The following is a 19,394-nucleotide window of genomic DNA, read 5'->3' as shown; positions in this document are numbered from 1 at the left end:
CTGCTAGCATAAATAACAGCACTTACTTGTTGACCTGCAATTTACCACACTGACATACAAACACATACCTACATGCAGAAAATGCAGTTACACAAAAATCATGTGTTACTATTGCTGTCCTCCATTGGCTATGCTGTAAGGTAGCTCTCCGCCATTCACACAACTTCCCTTTGAAATGAATTGAAGTTGTGCTACGTGTCTGTGTATGTGTGTGTGACAAATCGTATGCCTTAAAGGCAGCTGACAGCTTTTACTTAGCCAGCTCATGCTGAGAAATATCACTCTTTATTTGACATGACAGTTCTCTTGAACATGAGATATCCTTTGTTCACACTGCTAGTGTTTGAAAGGTTATTTATTTATTTACTTTTTCAGTTACACTGATTAAGACCAATTGCATGATAACATTAGCTACAATTTCCTTTTTTTCTGGCTGTAAGAAAATGACACCTTCCTTCTGCAATGCAATATTTTATGTTGTACACTTAACATATTTGCTTATTTGCTACAGTAAATCTACTCTGTTATCAATTTGCTCTTACAAGTCCCCTTAGTGCGCAGCTAATAGTAGTTAACTACACGTTGCAATGAGCTTTGAAGGGAAACCCTCTGTATTTAACTCTAACGTGATGCGGCGGTCTGTCACTCCTCAGGGCCCTACACCCACCGAAGGGTTATTGCAGTTCATTTCCACTGACGTCATAGCGGGCCACTCCTTGTTTAATCCGCCGCACGCCTGGTCCCGCCCCTTTTTCGCGTCGGCGCGGTGACCCTCCCGCAACACCGTGTCTGATTGGCTGCCGGTCAGTCACAGGGGCGTTTATTTCCGCATTGTGAGGTTTGGATTCTCAGGTTGCCTGTAGTAGTGGGTTTCCCTTTTGCCTTCAGCCTAGTAGGTGGTATTGAGTTATATTATTAATTTGGACTGTTTTAAATTGTACATAAGTCACCGACCTTTTCCTTTTTTAAATATACGTATATTGATCGGGATCAGTATGACCGAAAGCGCGGCGAATAAGCCGGAGAACGGGGAAGGCTGCTACCGCTCGGCGAACGGGCTCAAGCCGGGGCAGAACGGCTGTGTGAAGCACCATTACCTCTACCAGCAGCGGCAGAAGAAGTACTGCTACCCCGAGGACCAGGTGAGGCCCTGTCTGCGCTCCCCGGCAGCGACGCTCCTGCCCGGGGAAGACCGGGACGTGGGAAGTGCATTTCCGTCATCACAGCTTGCCTTACAGCTCCGCGTTGTGATCATATTTATTCGTGTGTTATTAGTATGTGTTATGAGCAATTAGTACCAGCTGGTGCTGTGCTCCCAAAAAACAACTTGACACTCTTGATTTAATTTCAGGAGATACGAGATTAACGCCGATCATCCTCGTAATCATGTTTAAACGTTTAATGTCTAAACTCTAACGCCATGTGCCCGAAAGTGTCGTAAACAGGAAGACAGTCCCTATTCCAGGCGACCTTTACGGGTGTCCCTGGTCTAATTTCTGCTTTTAAACCTCTGTTTGGGGTGTCTTTTCCATAGTTTCTTATTAACGGATGTGGCTGTTGGGTACAAAGGTGTTTCAGTAGCAGCTGCGCTCCAGGGTTTGTTTGCAGTCGGTCAGGCTTGGGTGTGTGCTGCTGTTTCGGGCTGTAAATGACAGGTTTGTATGGATAACTCATTCATGTGGCGTAACACATTTCCCGTCCAGGCACAGGCAGTGTAATCCAGTGCATGTCCCCAGCCTGTCAGTGTAGATCTGTACTGTTGCATTCATTTCCTGCAGCACAGTTTCACTCTCATAAGGGGTGCCAGAATGAAAACTACTTGCCTGGTCTCCATCCACTTGTCTTTTCCTTTCCCTGCCAACTATTCAGATATTAAGTTTAATATTTGAATGCAGAGAGGCGGTGCAAGTTTTAGTAAAGACATGCATCATTGCTAAACTTCTTTAGAGAAGTGATCTTGTACTCTTAACAGTATTAATCCCCCCCTAGTTTTGTTTACTTCCCTTTTACAATGTTTTTTTCAAGCATGGTGTTAGGTTGTCTTAAACCTAGATATTGTTCTGCACTGATTGTTATAAAGTAAAATACCTTGTTGTTGCTTTGTTGACGTCAGGGCTTAGTTTGCACAGATCTGGTTTATAAGAGGTGCTTGAGGAATGCAGAAGTAATGTTTGAATCATGTTCACTAAGTTATCTTTTTATGTCCTATCTTGGAGAATTGAAGAACTAGTCAAGGCCACAGTTAGTTTTATGTATTTAAATGATTGTTTTCTGCATTATTATAGCCCGAGTTCAAATTCAGCGAGTTGAATGCATTAGTATAGTTAGTGTGGAAACCGGAGCTGCCCCAGCCCTGCATTCCTCATGTCTGCTGAGGATCAGCTGGTCGAAATGTACAGGCACTGGGACTGTAGATAAACGCAGAAGTAGCTGAGGAATGGCATTTTTTGGTTGAAGGTTTAAAAAGCTGTAGGCCTTTCTTCCACCCAACTATTGTGCATTAGCCCCTCGTGTGTTGTTGTGACACTGTGAAAGGAAAGTTGCATGCTTCATTGTGTTCCAGCTGTGCTTCAGCTGTGACTGTTGTGTTTACAAACTCAGGTTATACATTTGCATTATCATCATTTGAACAGGTGTCCAAAATAAAAGTAGCCCACTTCACTGTCTAAGTTAGTGTTTCAGTGGACTTATAGGCCTACTAGTTGAGATCCAGCCAAATAATGTACACACAGGTCTTGCTGATAATCCGACACTGAGCTGATTGTTGTGTGCTGGGATACTATTGCAGTTAGCCTCGGAGGTATTTCTAAGCGAGGCATGACTGGTCACATGCAGTTGCTAAGAAGCGGGCTTTGAATGACTTGGCTGATTAGAAAGAGGGGAAAAAACAAAGCACAAATTGGCTATTGGATTTCTAAGATTGAAAACTCCTATCTGACGGGTCATATATATATTTTTTTATGTATTTATTTAATTTTGGAATTAAACTAATTGTGTACATTTATATTTCTCTTGCCATTTGTATCAAATTTAATTATATGCACATATTTGAATCCAAATAACACGGAAAGAATATACAATGCAGATGAATATAAACTGCCCAAACAACCTATTTGTCAGACCGGTCTAATGCTACTGTATTAAATGTTATAAATTAATTAATGTAGGGTTGCAAATTGTAAGCTTTAATTGTGGATGTTGAAATAAGGGTTTTATTTTAGTCATACAGTTAATTTTGTACGTTATTATTCAAGGTACTCCTTCTCCCTGCCAGAATGAACCAGTTTGGCCACTTGAGGTACAGGTTCTGTGAATGTTAATGTGTAACTGTCAAAGATAGTTGGTAATCCAGTTAGTTTCCAGATGGTAATGTCAAGACTGTGCACGACTCACCGGGTTTTCAATTATATCTTAACAAATCTGTAAATTATGGCAAATGTTTATGCATGAGTGAAGAGCAGGTGTGCGGCTTTATTAAAGGAACTTGAGCAGGATTCGGTATTAACCGTATCTATTGTATGTAGTTGTAGGCCTATATATTCTTGACCAGGTTTAATATTAATGTCTCTGGCACTTAGGCTACCCTATGTTTGTGCTTTTGTGTTTAGATGTATTTTTCTTCATCAGGTTCATCATGTTGCATGCAACGGAGGAATGTACAAAAGACCCTTCAATGAGTCCTTTGAAGAAACGCCAATGATTGTTGCTGTTCTCACATACATGGGCTATGGCATCCTCACTCTCTTTGGATACCTGCGTGATTTTATGAGGGAGTGGAAGATCGAGAAATGTCACATCGCCAGAGAAAGAGATGAGCAAAAGGTAAAACTGGTATTTATGCAATATAATGTCTGGCTTTGTTTGTAGCTGGACGTTACATATTTAGAAGTAAATGGACTTCTATTTCTAAATAATAAAAGCAGAGGAAAGTGGATGAAAATGTATTTTTGGTATTTTAGAATCTTTACTAAGAATTTGAAGGCTTTTCATATGTATGTAATATTTACCAGGAATGTATTTTGGCTGGAGCTGGATATTTGTAGAGTAACTAATAAAGGATGTTTATTCCAAAGGAAGGAAACTTTAAAGAACACATTGTTCACATGCTTTGATTGGCCTTTGTGTAGAGTAAGTTGCAGGGTTTACAGTAAAAGCTAATGTACTTCAAGGAATTTAATGTGAGATTCAATCTATTTAACAAATTAAAATTAAGTGAAGTCTACACAATATATTTACCTTTTATAATATTGCTGGTAGTCCTGTTTTATACACTGTGAAAAGTAATGAAAATGCAATGAATCTTCATACAAGAACAATTAGTGTTTATTGTATGTTAAGTCCTCACTCCAGCTATAGGCATTTCTGTGTCCTCTATGCTTCTGAATGTTTATTGACCTTTATTGCTGTTCCTGGTGGTACTATTTTACTCGAAGGACATTGTGGAATTTTAGTTCTAGCACTTAAGATTTTAAAATTCTTTTGCTTCTTCAGATTAAAATTGGTGGAATACAATCCCCTTACAGGTGTTAATGTCAACTTATTGACTCCTGTGCTCTATGAGTTATGTGTTAATTTATTTTTTCCTCAGGACTTTGTTCCACTTTATCAAGATTTTGAAAATTTTTACACAAGAAACTTGTATATGAGAATCCGAGACAGCTGGAACAGGCCTATATGCAGTGTTCCCGGGGCCAAGTTTGACCTGGTGGAGCGGGTGTCTCACGACTACAATTGGACGTTCAAGTGAGTTGTCAATCTTCGATGCACATATCAAGAGCAGGTTTGTTCGGGGGGCAAGAAAGCTCGGTGATGTAAAATGCCAAACTGTTTTAGTTTTAGTGCAGCCTGTCCTTTTGCTAAATTTACATTGGTGAGGTTTGGACGCTTTGTTTGTTTTAGGTACACGGGTAAAGTAGTCAAAGATGTCATTAACATGGGGTCCTACAATTATCTGGGATTTGCGGAGAACACGGGGATTTGTGCCGACGCTGCCGCGGACGTAACTACAAAATACGGAGTTGGCGTGGCTAGCACCAGACAAGAGATGGGTAAGGAGTCTGCAATTACTGCACTAATACAGGTGCAACTTGTATCGGGAAGAAAAAGCAACAACGACATGAAATGATGTCTTTGAAATGGTCCTTCTCTCATTGTTTCAAGGTTTTGCAACAGGTGTGATTGGTCAGTCATGAGTATGTGCACCATCTGGCAAATCCCACCCTCGTGTGTTTATACCCATATGGCAGTTATTTCAGTAAGTGTTAAAATAAGTAAATACAGAAACCATGAACTTAAAATGTATTTTATTTTTCAGGTAACCTAGACCGACATGAAGACCTGGAGAAATTAGTGGCCAAGTTCCTGGGGGTTGAATCTGCAATGGCCTTCGGCATGGGCTTCGCCACAAACTCCATGAACATTCCTGCTCTTGCTGGCAAGGTTTGGCAAAATGTTACTTCATGAATGGCCTTTGCCATATTTTATCTTGGTGTTTCGAGGATTGGCACACTTGAGTGAGAAGTTTCTTCAGTTTCATTTCCTGCCTTCCCTTGTTTGCAAAACCTCTTTCCTCCTCTGATGTAAACGTCCTTCACGGTTTGTCAGTGTTGACAGAAGTGGTCCAGTTAAATGTGTGTCCTGCCTCTGATATTACTTAAGACCTGTTTATTATTTTGTGTATGAGTGTAGAAGTAGCCAGTCTGTACAACTCTTTATAGATGTGAAGTTTTTTGATTGAATGTTACAATTTAACCCTGCTAAACTAAAGGATCTAAATAGTGCCACTCTTAGTATCGCTGTGTAAAGATGGGTAGAGTTTGCAGATCTTGTTCTTCACAACCTTGATCCTGGCAGCAGGGATGTGTGGTGGCAGTGTTATCTCGACTTCCGGTTCCGGTTCACAGTGCAGCAATTGTGACTGGCATGACAACACGTACTTTCAGTTGGCACAATGCACGTCTTTAATTCTCCGAGCTAGAAACGGCAAAACTGCCTCTGAATGTGTTGAATAATTTGACATTGTAAGCTGAAGTGTTCAGAGATCATGGCCAGTTCTGCCAATATACACATGCATGTGTATGTGTAAATGTTCTGACCTATTTATGTGCCTCTAATGTTTACTGTAAATGCATTTAAAAATAAATATTTATTTTTATTCTGGTATTTAGTGAATGTCCTCTACTTTCAGGGTTGCCTAATATTGAGTGATGAGCTGAATCATGCATCGTTGGTCCTGGGAGCCAGATTGTCAGGATCGACTATTCGTGTATTCAAACACAACAGTGAGTATGGACAGTGTGTTGATGCTGCATGGACTTTCAAGTGAAATAGAGGTTTTGTGCATGGACATTTTTTTAAATTACACTTCGGTCCAAATCCAATCAGACATTTAACCCACACATTTGCAATTGATAATTCAAGATGGATGGACTTGATGGTTGTTGTCTACATAACACCAAGTCTATATTCAATCTGTATTATATAATTTCTTGATGAAAATACACAAGTATGTTTTAAAAAGCCTTTTAACAATATACAAAGTAAGTAAAGGGTACTTAAGTTTGCAAAGGAGAAAGTCCCTTTTCATTGTGACAAGAATTTGGGTCCTGCAGTGTGACTTTGAAGATGGTTGTGTGAGAGTGAGCGAGAGAGAATTGCATTCTTAGTTGTTTCTTATGTTTTAAAGATATGCAGAGTTTGGAGAAACTTCTGCGAGATGCCATTGTCCACGGACAGCCCCGCACTCACAGACCGTGGAAAAAGATTTTAATATTGGTTGAAGGAATCTACAGGTATTGAGTTTTTGTTTTTCTGTACAAAATCCTTGTATTTAGCTGATTAATTAGTCCAAGGTCGATTTGAATGCACTTATAAAATAAAGCCATTATAATTGTATGGACATGTATGTAAATTTAGAGAAACCTATTTTTTTTTTAAATATTAGCCATGCAGTGTTTTAAACTATTCAGAGCTTACCTTTGTTTGTTTTTTAGAAAACACAATTGATCTCATCAAAGCCTGAACCGAGTCAAAGTGTAGTAGGGATATTTTAGGGAGTTAATTTTCATTCATTCTGTAGTATGTATTTACAATTCTATTAAACCGAATGTCTCTCTTGTCCAGAATTCTTTGAATCGCTGATAAATGTAGATGAACTCTATTAATGTAACGGTTTTCTGCTCTGTGTTTTTGTTGTTTTGTTACAGTATGGAAGGCTCCATTGTGCGCCTGCCTGAAGTGATTGCTTTGAAGAAGAAGTACAAAGCCTACCTTTACCTCGATGAAGCCCACAGTATTGGAGCTCTGGGGCCGTCAGGAAGAGGGGTAGTGGATTATTTTGGTTTGGACCCCAAGGACGTTGATATCATGATGGGTACTTTCACCAAAAGTTTTGGGGCGGCCGGAGGATACATCGGTGGGAGAAAGGTAAGAGCTTTGATTTTAAATTGAAGGTGTATGCAGTTTCACACTAGGATGTCTGAGAAACTACCATTTAAATTGCTTAACGATGTGCGAGTCCAAGAATGTTGTAACAAAAAGTACAGTTTTGATAGGCACTTATTTTAGCCACAGTTTATATATAAATAAATCTTGCATGTTTTGCACATCAATGTTCTCCTGCTGTGCAGTGTGTTTTAACTGGTTTCCGCACACTTCCTGATAGGTACTTAATATAACTGCATAAACATTGAGAACAAAAACAGCCTTTGCCCATGTTTTGATTATATTCAGCAGCAGGAAACCAGTTTATAGGTTATTCACAAGTCAAGATATGTCCATACCCACACTGTCTCCTGGAGTTGTGCATATCCTACATTGTAATTTGAGATGACTTGAGCAAAGCCTTGGTTAATTTGTGCATGTCCAGTAGTGGGTGTGGATGCGTGCTGATTGTCCCCTGTAGATCGTGTGGTTGATTTGCAACCCTGCCTGTAAGTTTGCTCAAGAGGGCGTTGCTGAAACCTTGTACAGTGTTCGGTAAGACGAAGGCTGTCTGTGTTTCTTCCAGGAGCTCATAGATTACCTCCGCTCGCACTCGCACAGCGCGGTGTACGCCACCTCCATGTCACCCCCTGTGGTGGAGCAGATCATTACTTCTATGAAGTGCATAATGGGAGAGGATGGCACGACGATTGGTGAGTTTAAAAATATTGCATAATATAAACAAACTGTTAACCTGTATTTCGAACTGTAAACTTCATTTGGTAGAAACATGTCCAAACACAAATGATGTTGTTCTGTTTAGTCCCAAATTTAGATGATTGACATTAATTGAGCAGAGGAGTAATGTTTAATGAAAAATAAGCGGTGGTATCTTGTAACAAACACAAGGTGGCGCTGTGAACCCGTGTGTGTGTGTGTGTGTGTGTGTGTGTGTGTGTGTGTGTGTGTGTGTGTGTGTGTGTGTGTGTGTGTGTGTGTGTGTGTGTGTGTGTGTGTGTGTGTTAGGTAAATGTCATTTTATAGATCCATTTGAATGTTTTCTGCTTTAGTTGTAAATGCATGTGTCCTTATTAATGACATAAATGGATGTTTTAGCCTTTTTAAAGAGTCTTGTCATTGTTTTTAAATCTCTTCCTAATTACCTCATTGTATTAATTAATAAAATTATATTTGTGTATTCTCTCCTGACCCATGACTATATTTCTATGTCCAAACATTGTTTGCATATATTTATCTGTATTGTTTACTTGTCTGACAGTTTTATATTGTGAAAATCTTTTACAAATTCCACTAAAACCTCATTTATGCAGAATCAGAGCCATGTATTCCTATTATTTCAAAGCACACTGCTTATAATTGCACCAAGTTATATCGCATACTTTGAGAACAGTTTAATTTCTGTTAGTCACCAGTTTCTAGTTGAGCAAGGAGGGAAAAAAGGGGGGGGGGACACTCCAAATTTCCTTCCTGTAAAGCAGCCCTCATTCTTGCACAAAAAATGAATTGTTTTACATAACTTGCGGTACAGCCATGATATTTATCAAGCAGTCATCCTTCTTGAGACGGTAATACCTTCTGATTGTATTTGTGTTCTGGCTGGTCTATGACATCATGCGTGCTTTTTACACGTATGGGAAAAATGGATTCCCTCAATGTATTTTAGTGAATAAAGTTACATTTTCATATGAATACAAAACAAAGCTAATGTATTGGAGGTATATTGTGTGTGTGTGTGTGTTTTTAATGAACCATGGTTCGTTAAAAAAGACTGATTAGCTATACAGCTGTACAGACTTTGCCAGGTAAAATATTTAGTAGAAAGTTTAAACCTCCAAAATGTGTTAACAATTACCAGCAACACAAATGTAATTTAACCTCAGTTGGGAATCTTTTCAATCTTGCCCTACTATTCATAGCAAGTCGAGTCTAACCAAGTCCATTCCAGACTTCATAAACGTTGGGTTAAACACATGTACTGGTAGGGTAAGTGTTATCTGCACTGTGGAGATGTTTTTCTTACTAAGTCAGTGCTGTAAGATTGACTTAAAACTCCTAATTGTTCGATTGATTGGTAATCAGCAGTGCCAAAGGAAACTGAGCTTGCTTTTGAAGGAATAAGTCACCTAGTACACAAACTGAGCCAGAGGTGAGAGTGGAGGTATTTCAGAGTGATAACGCAAGCTTGTGAGACGAACCTCTTTTGGATAAATGCTAACTGGGTTAATGGTCTACACAAGCTTCAACACTAAGTGTGAATGTCAGTTGTCATTCTTGTAAATCTGTTTTGCTTAATGTGGTGCTAATTGTATGTTACATTCACGCTGAATAGCCAGCAGGGGCTGTGGATAATTTGGAGAAAAGTATGTTTGCAGACAGTGGTCTCCAGTTAGTGTGGTAGTACTGCAGACTGGTCTCCAGCGAAACTGTGGGACACCAAGAAAAACAAATACCATACGGGTCATAAAAGTGGTCTTCCTGTGTATTCTGCGGGGTGTTGACACCTATTGCTGCCTTTTAACATAACGGCAACTTGAGGAGAGAGGGTGTAATTGTTTTTATACTTAAAGTGATGCTTCTATGTGAGCACAGCAATGGTGGATCTAGAAGCACATGGATGTAAAACTTATTACAGTTATTGCACTTTAAGAACTGTAATAGAACTGTGGAGAAAGGGTGGTGATTAGTTTGGTCTTAAACTGAAGCGTATCTGTTGGTGTTTATAGTGCATCAACTAGACTTTCTTGGTGTCTTGGACTATCAAAAGCCTTTGTGGACGTGTGAATGTTTTTGCCATGTATATCATGTAAAGGATAATTACTTATAAAAAATGTAATCATTCTGTAAAAGTAGTTTTGTTCTTGTATACATTTCTGTTGGTTTTGGGTAAATTTGATTCTATTTATTAGATTCAGTTTCATCTGCTTCATAGCTAGGATGTTAAGTCGTTATTTTCTGTGTATTACGTGCATTTGCATCCTATTTGATATTGTAACAATCCTCCAGTAATTAGTATCATATTCTCCATTAACCAACATAATTGCTAGCAACTAAATGCAGTATTCTCCTAAAACTAAAACTTTGAAACGTGTATTTTTGTGCTTCACTTCAGTCAAATATTACTTTGCAACTGACAGGATCTTTGTAACATCACCAAACCATGTGCAGTTTTACTGACAACAGATGCAGGAAATACAGTTAAGGTCTGATGGACTTGTATGACTAAATTCAAGTAAGTTAAAATCAAAAAGGTAAATCCTTGACATGAATATTGGTGATTTTTCAAGTCATGGGATGTACCTGCTGTTGTAAAACTATCATGCATTTGTAATGTAATGCAATAAAAAAAAAAAAAAGCACATTTCTTACGTTTTAGGGAAAAGTCGTTTGGAGCCAAGTGTTATTGGGTAAAAGCACGACCCCATCATTGACACTACATTCCTTCAGATGTAATAAAGATACTTCACATTCTTAAATCTGTAAAGGAAACTAAAGCAATTTAGCTAAGTGTGCTTGCTTATGTCCTTCATCACAGCATTGAATTAGGTTTCACATTGTGTGCCCAACACAGATTTTACAAATAGTGCCCATTAGTCTCTGTCTGCGGTGTTGACATTCTCGGAGTTTGTAGTGTAGCGACACATGTTTTAGGTGTTAAACTGTGTTTAAACTTCAGTTTCCCCTTGCTTTCGTTAACCTCGAGTCCGAGGGCATTCCTCCGAATATGAAATCGAAGTGCCTGTCCGACTTGCCGCAGCAGTGCGATCTCTGAACACCTAAGCCATCCTGGCTGCTGGAGGGCTGCCAAAGACATCTGACCCCGATATTTTCACTAAGATCCTATCTGGTGATAATGTACTCTTGGTCTTATTGATACTAAAGCAGCTGTACCACTGCTGTATTCAATTCCTCTGTTTCACATTATCAAAGCATGTCTGTAAAAGATATACTTTACTTTGGAAATCTACTTTACAGCCAAGCAGTTCTGGAAGAAGCTGTACTGTTGTTTCATATTGTTTATTTATTAGTTTATTCTAAGATTTTTATATTGCAGTGAGTATCTTTTTTTTCATAATGCATTTTTGGCCTAAACGGAGAGAAAATCACATGTAATCCTAAACTTCTAGTTCTTGAGTAAGAAAAGTCTTGTTCTGTCATCACAATGTGCAAATGCAAAAAGTGTGTCAAGACCTGGATACAAATATGTCCCTTTAAGAACTTATGTTGGAAGATAACTCTTGTATATTATTTAGCATACTGTTGTGGTGATAAAAATGTTAACTTTCTTAGACCAATTGTCAGTGGGTTCATATTTGATTGTGTGTTTGTCCACACATGTTGGGAAGGTGGGGGGTTTCTTTTTTGTATAAAGGATGAAAAATAGTTGGACAACTCATTTCAGCCATAAGACTGGTGCTCGATTTCCTGTCCGGGGCACAAGAAGTCTTACAGACGGGTTGATAGCATGTGTAGGCGGGTTTTTTTTTTTCCCTCCTCAGAAGCTGAAAAATAGGCACGGGCGTTTATAATTATCTCTCGCTAGATGAAAAGGAAGTCGGGAGAAACTTCCATTTGAAAGGGATATGGCCTCTACATCTGGAAACTCTTTAAGCCCTTTTCACTTTAAATCTCCAGTTTGTGTCTGGAATGAGTTAAGAATGCATTTTGCGAACTAGTTGTTGAAAGTGTACCCCAGAAAGGTTTACTTTGGAGCGCATCCTTTCCCTAGAAGAACGTGTACAATGACTTTGGAGTTTGAAGTCGGGGTTTGAGTTTTTTCAGTGCTGTATAGCTAACATATGCATGGACATATACACGTTTTATACACTTTTTTTTTTTTCCTCTGAAACGTAGCACTTTGTTTGGAAGGCTCTTAATTTTATTTATAACATGATGGAAAGTTTGCCTCCCATTTTGTGTCTTTCCTTCATTATTGAACTACATCTGTTGAATTAAAGACATTCAAGCATCATACAATTGATTAAGATTGTAGTTTATAATGTGTCTGCTCTTCTGTTTATGAAAGATAAGTTCATAACTAAAGTACATAGCATGACTAAGATAACTTTTTTTTTTTTTTTGCAAGAGAATTTTCTTACCATTCTTTCAGAGTAGTTCAATGTTTCTCTGCAACGATTTAGTTTAGCTTTTTTTCCCCGCTCACAAAATAAATCCAATCAAACTTTTCCAGTGGAATTAAACCACTTATATATTTTAATCACCCACCTCACATCAGCAATGGATACCTTTCTAAGTGAAGACATCTTACGACATTGAGTAGACAACACTCGGGTAGTTACTTGCTGGGCCCAGTTTCACAAGTGAAATGAGGCGTTTAAGATTACATGTCAAAGAGGTTTAATTTTCTGCCACCAAAGGGATGACCCGGTCATGACTTGGGGAGCGGAGTATATCTGTCAGTAGCCAGTTTACATGGGGATTGTATGAAGATTAAGATTTCACAGGCAGTCAAATATTTTTTTTGAACGCGGATCAGATGGCCGATGTATTTCATCCTATCAGCAGTTCCATTTCAGTTTCACTTCTTTAAATTAAAGTGTTTCTTTTAATACTTTTGTGTTTAAAAAAAAAAAAAAAGACCTTTACGGTTGTTTAATCAAGAGCAGAATAAAATAATGTAACCAGCAGATTGTCTAATCAGATATTTAAATGCTGCTATAATGTATGTATTCACTCGAGATTGAAGGCTGAAACTGCATTCCATAGTTACTGCCAAAATCGCAACACTGGGTATTAATGTAAAAATTTAATCTGCACGGCAAGGGGTGAGAAATTTTCGAGGAAAAGGAAATTCCTCGGAGCAGGTCTTTAGTATGCATGGAATGTTGTACAAGTGAAAGCCAATACTTTTAAATGTAACCTTTTCAATGGCTCTCGCGCCCCGTTTTTATTTATTTATTTAATGCCTTCACTATTGGGAGAAGATGAGAAATGTGTGGAATGCATTTAAACCACAGAGAAAGTGGTTCTTTCAAGTGACATTCATGTTCTGATCTTATTCTGTTAATGGTTAATTTGGTGGAATATTTAACGGTTTGGCAGTAAACAAATGTTGGCATTAATTAGGGGGCTTTTACACAGAACAGGAAATGTTTTGGAAGGATTTAGGGGCTTTAAAGGTACCTGCAGCTCTGCCTGTTGTGTGAGTAGCAAATGGGAAAATGGACACAGATGATTTAGTTGCCCCCCACTCCCTTAAGCTCGTGCTTTGGTGGTTTCGTTTTTTTGTAATGGTGATGTCAGACAGTGACAGATCAAATTTAAAGATGATCTAAACTTGTGTGTGCGGGAAATATTTGAACCAAGATTGTGGTTGCATGACTGTATTATCTTGCATTCTTCCAGGTCGAGACCGGGTTCAGCAGCTGGCAGAAAACACAACGTACTTCCGCAGAAAACTCCAAGAGATGGGATTCATTATCTATGGAAACAGTGACTCACCTGTTGTGCCTATGATGCTCTATATGCCTGCAAAAATTGGGTTGGTTTGAAATCTTTTATACTTATTGATTTCATATTGACACCATTATTAGTTTCAAATCCACTTCCCCCCCCCCCCCCCCCCCCCCCATCTATTTAGTTGCTTATCTATTTTGTTTTTGTTCCTCAGTGCGTTTGGACGGGAGATGCTGAAGAGAAATATCGGAGTGGTAGTCGTGGGCTTCCCAGCCACACCAATCATTGAATCCAGGGCTAGGTTTTGTGTATCTGCAGCTCACACCAAAGAAATGCTTGATACTGTGAGTATTTCCTTATATATATTTTTTTGTTTATTTTACCCTTGTTCTCGAGCAGCTGCTCTCGTGCACAGGAGACAGTTGAAAGTAAAGAATGTGTGGAATGAAAGGAGAGATTAGACTGCAAGAGGCAGAAATGAAGGTGAGGGCGAAGAGATAGGTAGGAAAGGAAAGCAAATAAGATGAAGAAAAGAAAGGTAAACGGTGAAGGCAATGGAAGAAAACCCTGGTTAAACAGAGATTGGGGGTGGGGTTGGGGGGTGTTAAGGAATTTTAGTACTTTTTTTTAAATAGGTCACTATTGGAAAAGTGCAACAAATTTAGGCTCTGTACATCTGTATCCGTTCTGGAAAGCAGTTTTTATATATACCCTGCAGAACGATTTTCCCGACGCAGGTATTTGAAAAATGCACACAATCTCTGCCTCAGTGATGACAAACATGTTTTATTACATTTATTTGTATAGTTGTTCATAGAGGAGCATGAACTCTCAACTACAATCCCTCGAAGAATATGTTTGTATATTTACTATCTGAGAGAGCAATTTGTTTCAAGTTCATTGCATCGAATATTCCAGAGTAAAACGGCAGAATAGACGCTAATCTAAGGCCTCTTTGAAGCCGAGAGCCTCCTACGTAATGGAGACTTCCTCGTTTGACCCTGTTGGCAGCAGATCAAAGAATATCTAATCTGTCTCCCTGAGGACTGTTGATTTAGTCGTGCTGAAAAGTATATTATGCTTTCCATAAATACCGACACAAAAATGAAATTTGTATATTGTAGTGTAAGCTGTCATACGAGGCCTTATTTTCAATACCTCTTTTATTTCACACGTAAGTTCATGAAACGGTTAACATTTTATTTAGGTTTAAAAAAGGAAAAAATCGCCAAATTGCTTCCACATGCTTTGGGGTAACGCCGGACAAGAAAAGGTGTCCTCTGTTGCTCAAGCACAATCATTTCAGTTGGCTGTAGTTTACCAGCACATTACACGAGATAAGTTTGTTTCACTGCTGCTCAAAAGCTGTGGTTTCAGAATGCCCCGTTTGTGCGCTGATTTATCAGCCCTTTAAAACACTAATTATAAATCCCCAATTTATAGAGATCTCCTCTAATTGTCTGGGGCAATTACACAGCAAGTGTATTTTGGAGTAGTATTTATAGCAAAGCCAACAAGGATTACATTAATTCTGCTTTCTAGTTATATTATAATTACAAATATACCACAGAAAAGCTGTTGCTTGTTTAGCTGTGCTTTACAGACAAACTCGGTTGTTTGTGGTTCCAACTGAAAGCATTCAATTATGCGTTGTTTGGGGGTTCAGGTCTCAAAGTATTGTGGAATCAAGCTTGGGATGTTTTTTTAAATGTTCAGTTGCTCATTTTTGAGTCTACATTGACCGTGTCACCCAAAATAAATGTGAGGCTCCATTTTATTTTAACTTGGTCAACTCCTATTGATGGATTTTGGTTTATTGTCTCTCTGAAGGCAGAATCTTGGCTTTTGACCTCATAACGGATATCTCTCGGATAATATTACACTGTGCCAATGAAACAAAATCGCCCTTGATCGTATATTCGTGTTTTTAGTTGCTTATAGCTCACAGCATGTGTTGAACGTGTGTGTGCTAATTATGCCAAATTAAATGGGTACAAGTTTACAAACTTTAATGATCCATATAATGGCTAAAAATAGATTGATTTCCCTTTTACTGTATTATTAATTGCAATTTGATGCATATTTTCTTGCATTGTTAGAATATACCTTGCTTTGACTTTAATGTGATTTATTTTACATGCTTCAATTGTCACTAATTAATACAATTCTCTTGCTTTCAGGCTTTAAATGTGATCAGCGAAGTAGGCGATTTATTGCAACTGAAGTACTCCAGACACGGATTAATTCCTCTGCTGGATCGACCGTTTGAGACCACATATGAAGAAAACGAAGATTGAACGTCCTCCCCCTCAACCAAATGTGCACTGCGAGTCGGAAGCATTGAGTGAAATGTCACAGAACCACTTAATATATATGTTTTTTTATTTTTGTCATTTTATCACGTTGAAGCTTATGATGGCACCGCAGTGTGAACTGAAAAAGGTTTTATCTTTTTCATTTAAAGAATAATGTTTGTTTTGTTCTTAACTTATTGTGGCGTTTGTATTTCGAAGCTTTTGATGGCTCTGCAAATGCCCAACTGTCTACTTCCGCTTGTGTACTTGTCTGTCCCATATGTTACATTCATGACGTACCATGTTATGTGCAATATTAATGTCTATAATAATTAATGGACAAAAGATAGCCGTTTTTATAACGCAAACTATTTTGAAAATTTCTATTGGAAACCAAATCGCTGTAGACCAGGGCTGTGCAGTCTTTGCCTGGAGAGCATTCACATGTGTGTTCTTGAAACTGCTCCTAAACTCCTGTTTTATATATTTTTTTTGTATATATTTTTTTCTCATCCAGTGAGGAAATATTGGGTTCTCTGCATACAAAAGTTTTTTTTAAATAATCTTGTCATAAATTGTGGGTAACCTTCCAAGCAGACCAGTATCCAACTTGACTTTACTAAAATGTAAGTGAATATATTTTTTTAAATGAGTAAATGGCAGCATTTGTTAACGTCCGAACAAGCCCAGTGTGAAACTTGCACGTAGCTATGTAGGCACAAATGTAGTTTTTTTTTTTTTTTTTTTTTAAACTGACAAAGAACACATTTTGTATATTTCCAGAAGGTGGTTCAGTGTAATCGGATGTATATTGCAGCAGGTTAAAATTATAATTGCAATCTTGCTAATCGGTTCTTAATTTTGCTTTTCTGTCAAACAGGGGTTTCGTTGTCTTACCCTTTTCTTTTATATAGATCTATAAAGTAACAATTGCACTCTGATAAAATATCTTCTAGTTTGTATTTTTTGGCATTACTAATAGACATTTTGTATAATTATTTTTCCAATCTCGTTTTGAAGGAATTTGGTTTGGTTGTCTTGGGGTCTGAGAACTACATGTGTTCACTTCCCTGTGCATGTAATCGCTTCAAATAGGAATTATGCATCTAATGTGTACAGATTTATTTATTTATTTTTATTTCCATGTACTTCATATTGATGGCAGCTCCGAAATACGTTCTTAATTGCATGCATGTTTACAGACTGCATGTTCTCAGTGCAAGTACTACTGACACGTATTTTTTTATAATTTATATTCTCTAAAAATGCATGAATGACGTAGTCACTGAATCTGCTAGTTTACTGTAAAAGGTGCTGAATTACACATCCTACACTCCACTAATTGTGGTTTGTCTTAAACCAGGAGTCATTCCAGATTTAGACTTTTAAGTACCAGCTAATTATGAGTTGTTTCCCCACTTTGCTTCATACCATGGTACAGGAGACTGTCATTGTCAAACATCTGTTTATTCGTGTTTGTTTTAAAGATTCAAATATCTAACAAAATCAGTCCACTTAATATATGATTGTGTGGTAAATGTGACCATCAAAGAGTGAAAAGAAAAACAATTGAAATGCATTGAATGCATTCAGACACCATGTAAGGATATTTCCAACTTTAATAAAGACCATGCAAAAATAAACTCGCTGAATGGTTATAATTAAAAAATATATATTTATCACCCATTTAGAAATATTTGAATTACATTTACCACCCCCTTCCCCCATATATATATATTGTGTATAGTTATACTACATGTACCCCCCCAGTAGTGACTACCATGGCCTTTACACCATGAATTAAGCAGAATCATTTGGAACTTCAAACCTGCTGAAGAAATCAGTTTAGAAAAGCTTGATTACTGGGACTGCTATACAAACTGCTTTGTGTTCTTTCTAACACAATTTTGGATTGTTATAAATGGTGTACATTAAATAGATATACTTTGGGGAACAAATAAAACCACACTCACCACCCATTATATTCTACTATATAACGTAAACTGCGCATCTTCCTTTAGAACCTAATTACACCTCATGACCAAAACTGTTTAATTGTACGTTATACTCATTTCACACTCCAACACCAGAGACCTGTACACAATGTTTAGGGTGTAATAAAAGTGGTTTTAGGATTTGGGCAACAGCGATTTCAATGTGCTTACATGTAAGTGAATCTGGATATTTTGCCATTTAAAGGGATCTACCTTTTTGTAATTGTTTTATGAAGCTTGTGTAGTGTGTTTGCTGCCATTTTTTTTTTTAGAATCCACAGCCATGAATCTTTCTGTAATTTTTACATTTGTAAATTCTAATGTTTTGGAACCAATACATATATGTAAATACAAATCGGACGTATCATGTAATGATTTTTAAAAACGTGACTCCTGTTTTTTTCTACAAAAGCGGAGAGAATTAGATTAAAGCAAACCCGTGACTAGTATGACGCGTTCTGATTTGACTGAATCCCTAAATTCACATCTAGTGTCTTAAGTACAATACCTTCATATAAATTATGCAGAAAAAAGGCATGCTTTGCACATATGGCTTCTAAAGCATTTTCATGTGTTGGTAGAATAATGTATACATCTAAAAGACCACAAGTTTGAATATCTACATTTCCGATGTATGTACTGTTGTGGGTGTGATGTGTTCCTTGCTACACTCAGCTCTTCACACTGTCGGACGGTACCATCATACACGTTTCAGTGTGTAGTTTTTCAGTTTGGCATCATGTGATCTGTCAATTTGAAACCTGTTTGTGGAGTCATATCACAGATGTTTAATTTTACAATGTAATCGTTCTCAAATGTATTGATTTATGTCAATAAATCTGTTTAAAAACCTCATCGGCTTTGTTTGTGTAGTTTGCAATGTCAGAGTATTGTTGATGGACATTTTAAACCATTCCTACTTGACAGGAAGTGAACTTTAAATCACATTCAGCTTCACTAGTTTACACTGTGTTCACACCTGGAATGTGGAGTTCGGTACAGTTTGTAGGTTGAAATGATTGATGGTCTTGAGATTTGTTTTATAACAATCTAGTTTATGTACGTCTTTCATGTTTATTAAGATACATTATCAACCTATTCCTGAAAAAAACCCTGGTCAGACTCATTCCTGCACTGTTTATATTGTGCTTTTCTTCTTTCTGGGTTAGTGATATCATTGATTTGTCTATCGTTGGTCTGGAGCTTGCACTGAGGATAACTGCCCAAGAACTATATTCCAGGCCAGTCC

The 19,394-nt window shown here is 37.8% G+C and overlaps 1 protein-coding gene across 1 annotated transcript; it reads left to right on the top strand.

Annotated features, from left to right (window-relative positions):
• Positions 1-837: 837 nt before the first annotated feature.
• On the top strand, positions 838-19,000 carry sptlc2a (serine palmitoyltransferase, long chain base subunit 2a). The gene is made up of 12 exons (XM_066694117.1): positions 838-1,142; positions 3,628-3,822; positions 4,589-4,743; positions 4,900-5,048; positions 5,315-5,439; positions 6,188-6,281; positions 6,686-6,791; positions 7,206-7,425; positions 8,009-8,135; positions 13,807-13,942; positions 14,072-14,201; positions 16,038-19,000. The coding sequence occupies exons 1-12, from the start codon at positions 996-998 to the stop codon at positions 16,152-16,154; spliced, it is 1,701 nt and encodes a 566-aa protein (XP_066550214.1). The 5' UTR covers positions 838-995; the 3' UTR covers positions 16,155-19,000.
• Positions 19,001-19,394: the final 394 nt, after the last annotated feature.

Source organism: Amia ocellicauda, chromosome 21 (assembly GCF_036373705.1).
Source record: "Amia ocellicauda isolate fAmiCal2 chromosome 21, fAmiCal2.hap1, whole genome shotgun sequence".
NCBI classification, from domain to species: domain Eukaryota; kingdom Metazoa; phylum Chordata; class Actinopteri; order Amiiformes; family Amiidae; genus Amia; species Amia ocellicauda.
This window is presented reverse-complemented; position numbering and strand designations above follow the sequence as displayed.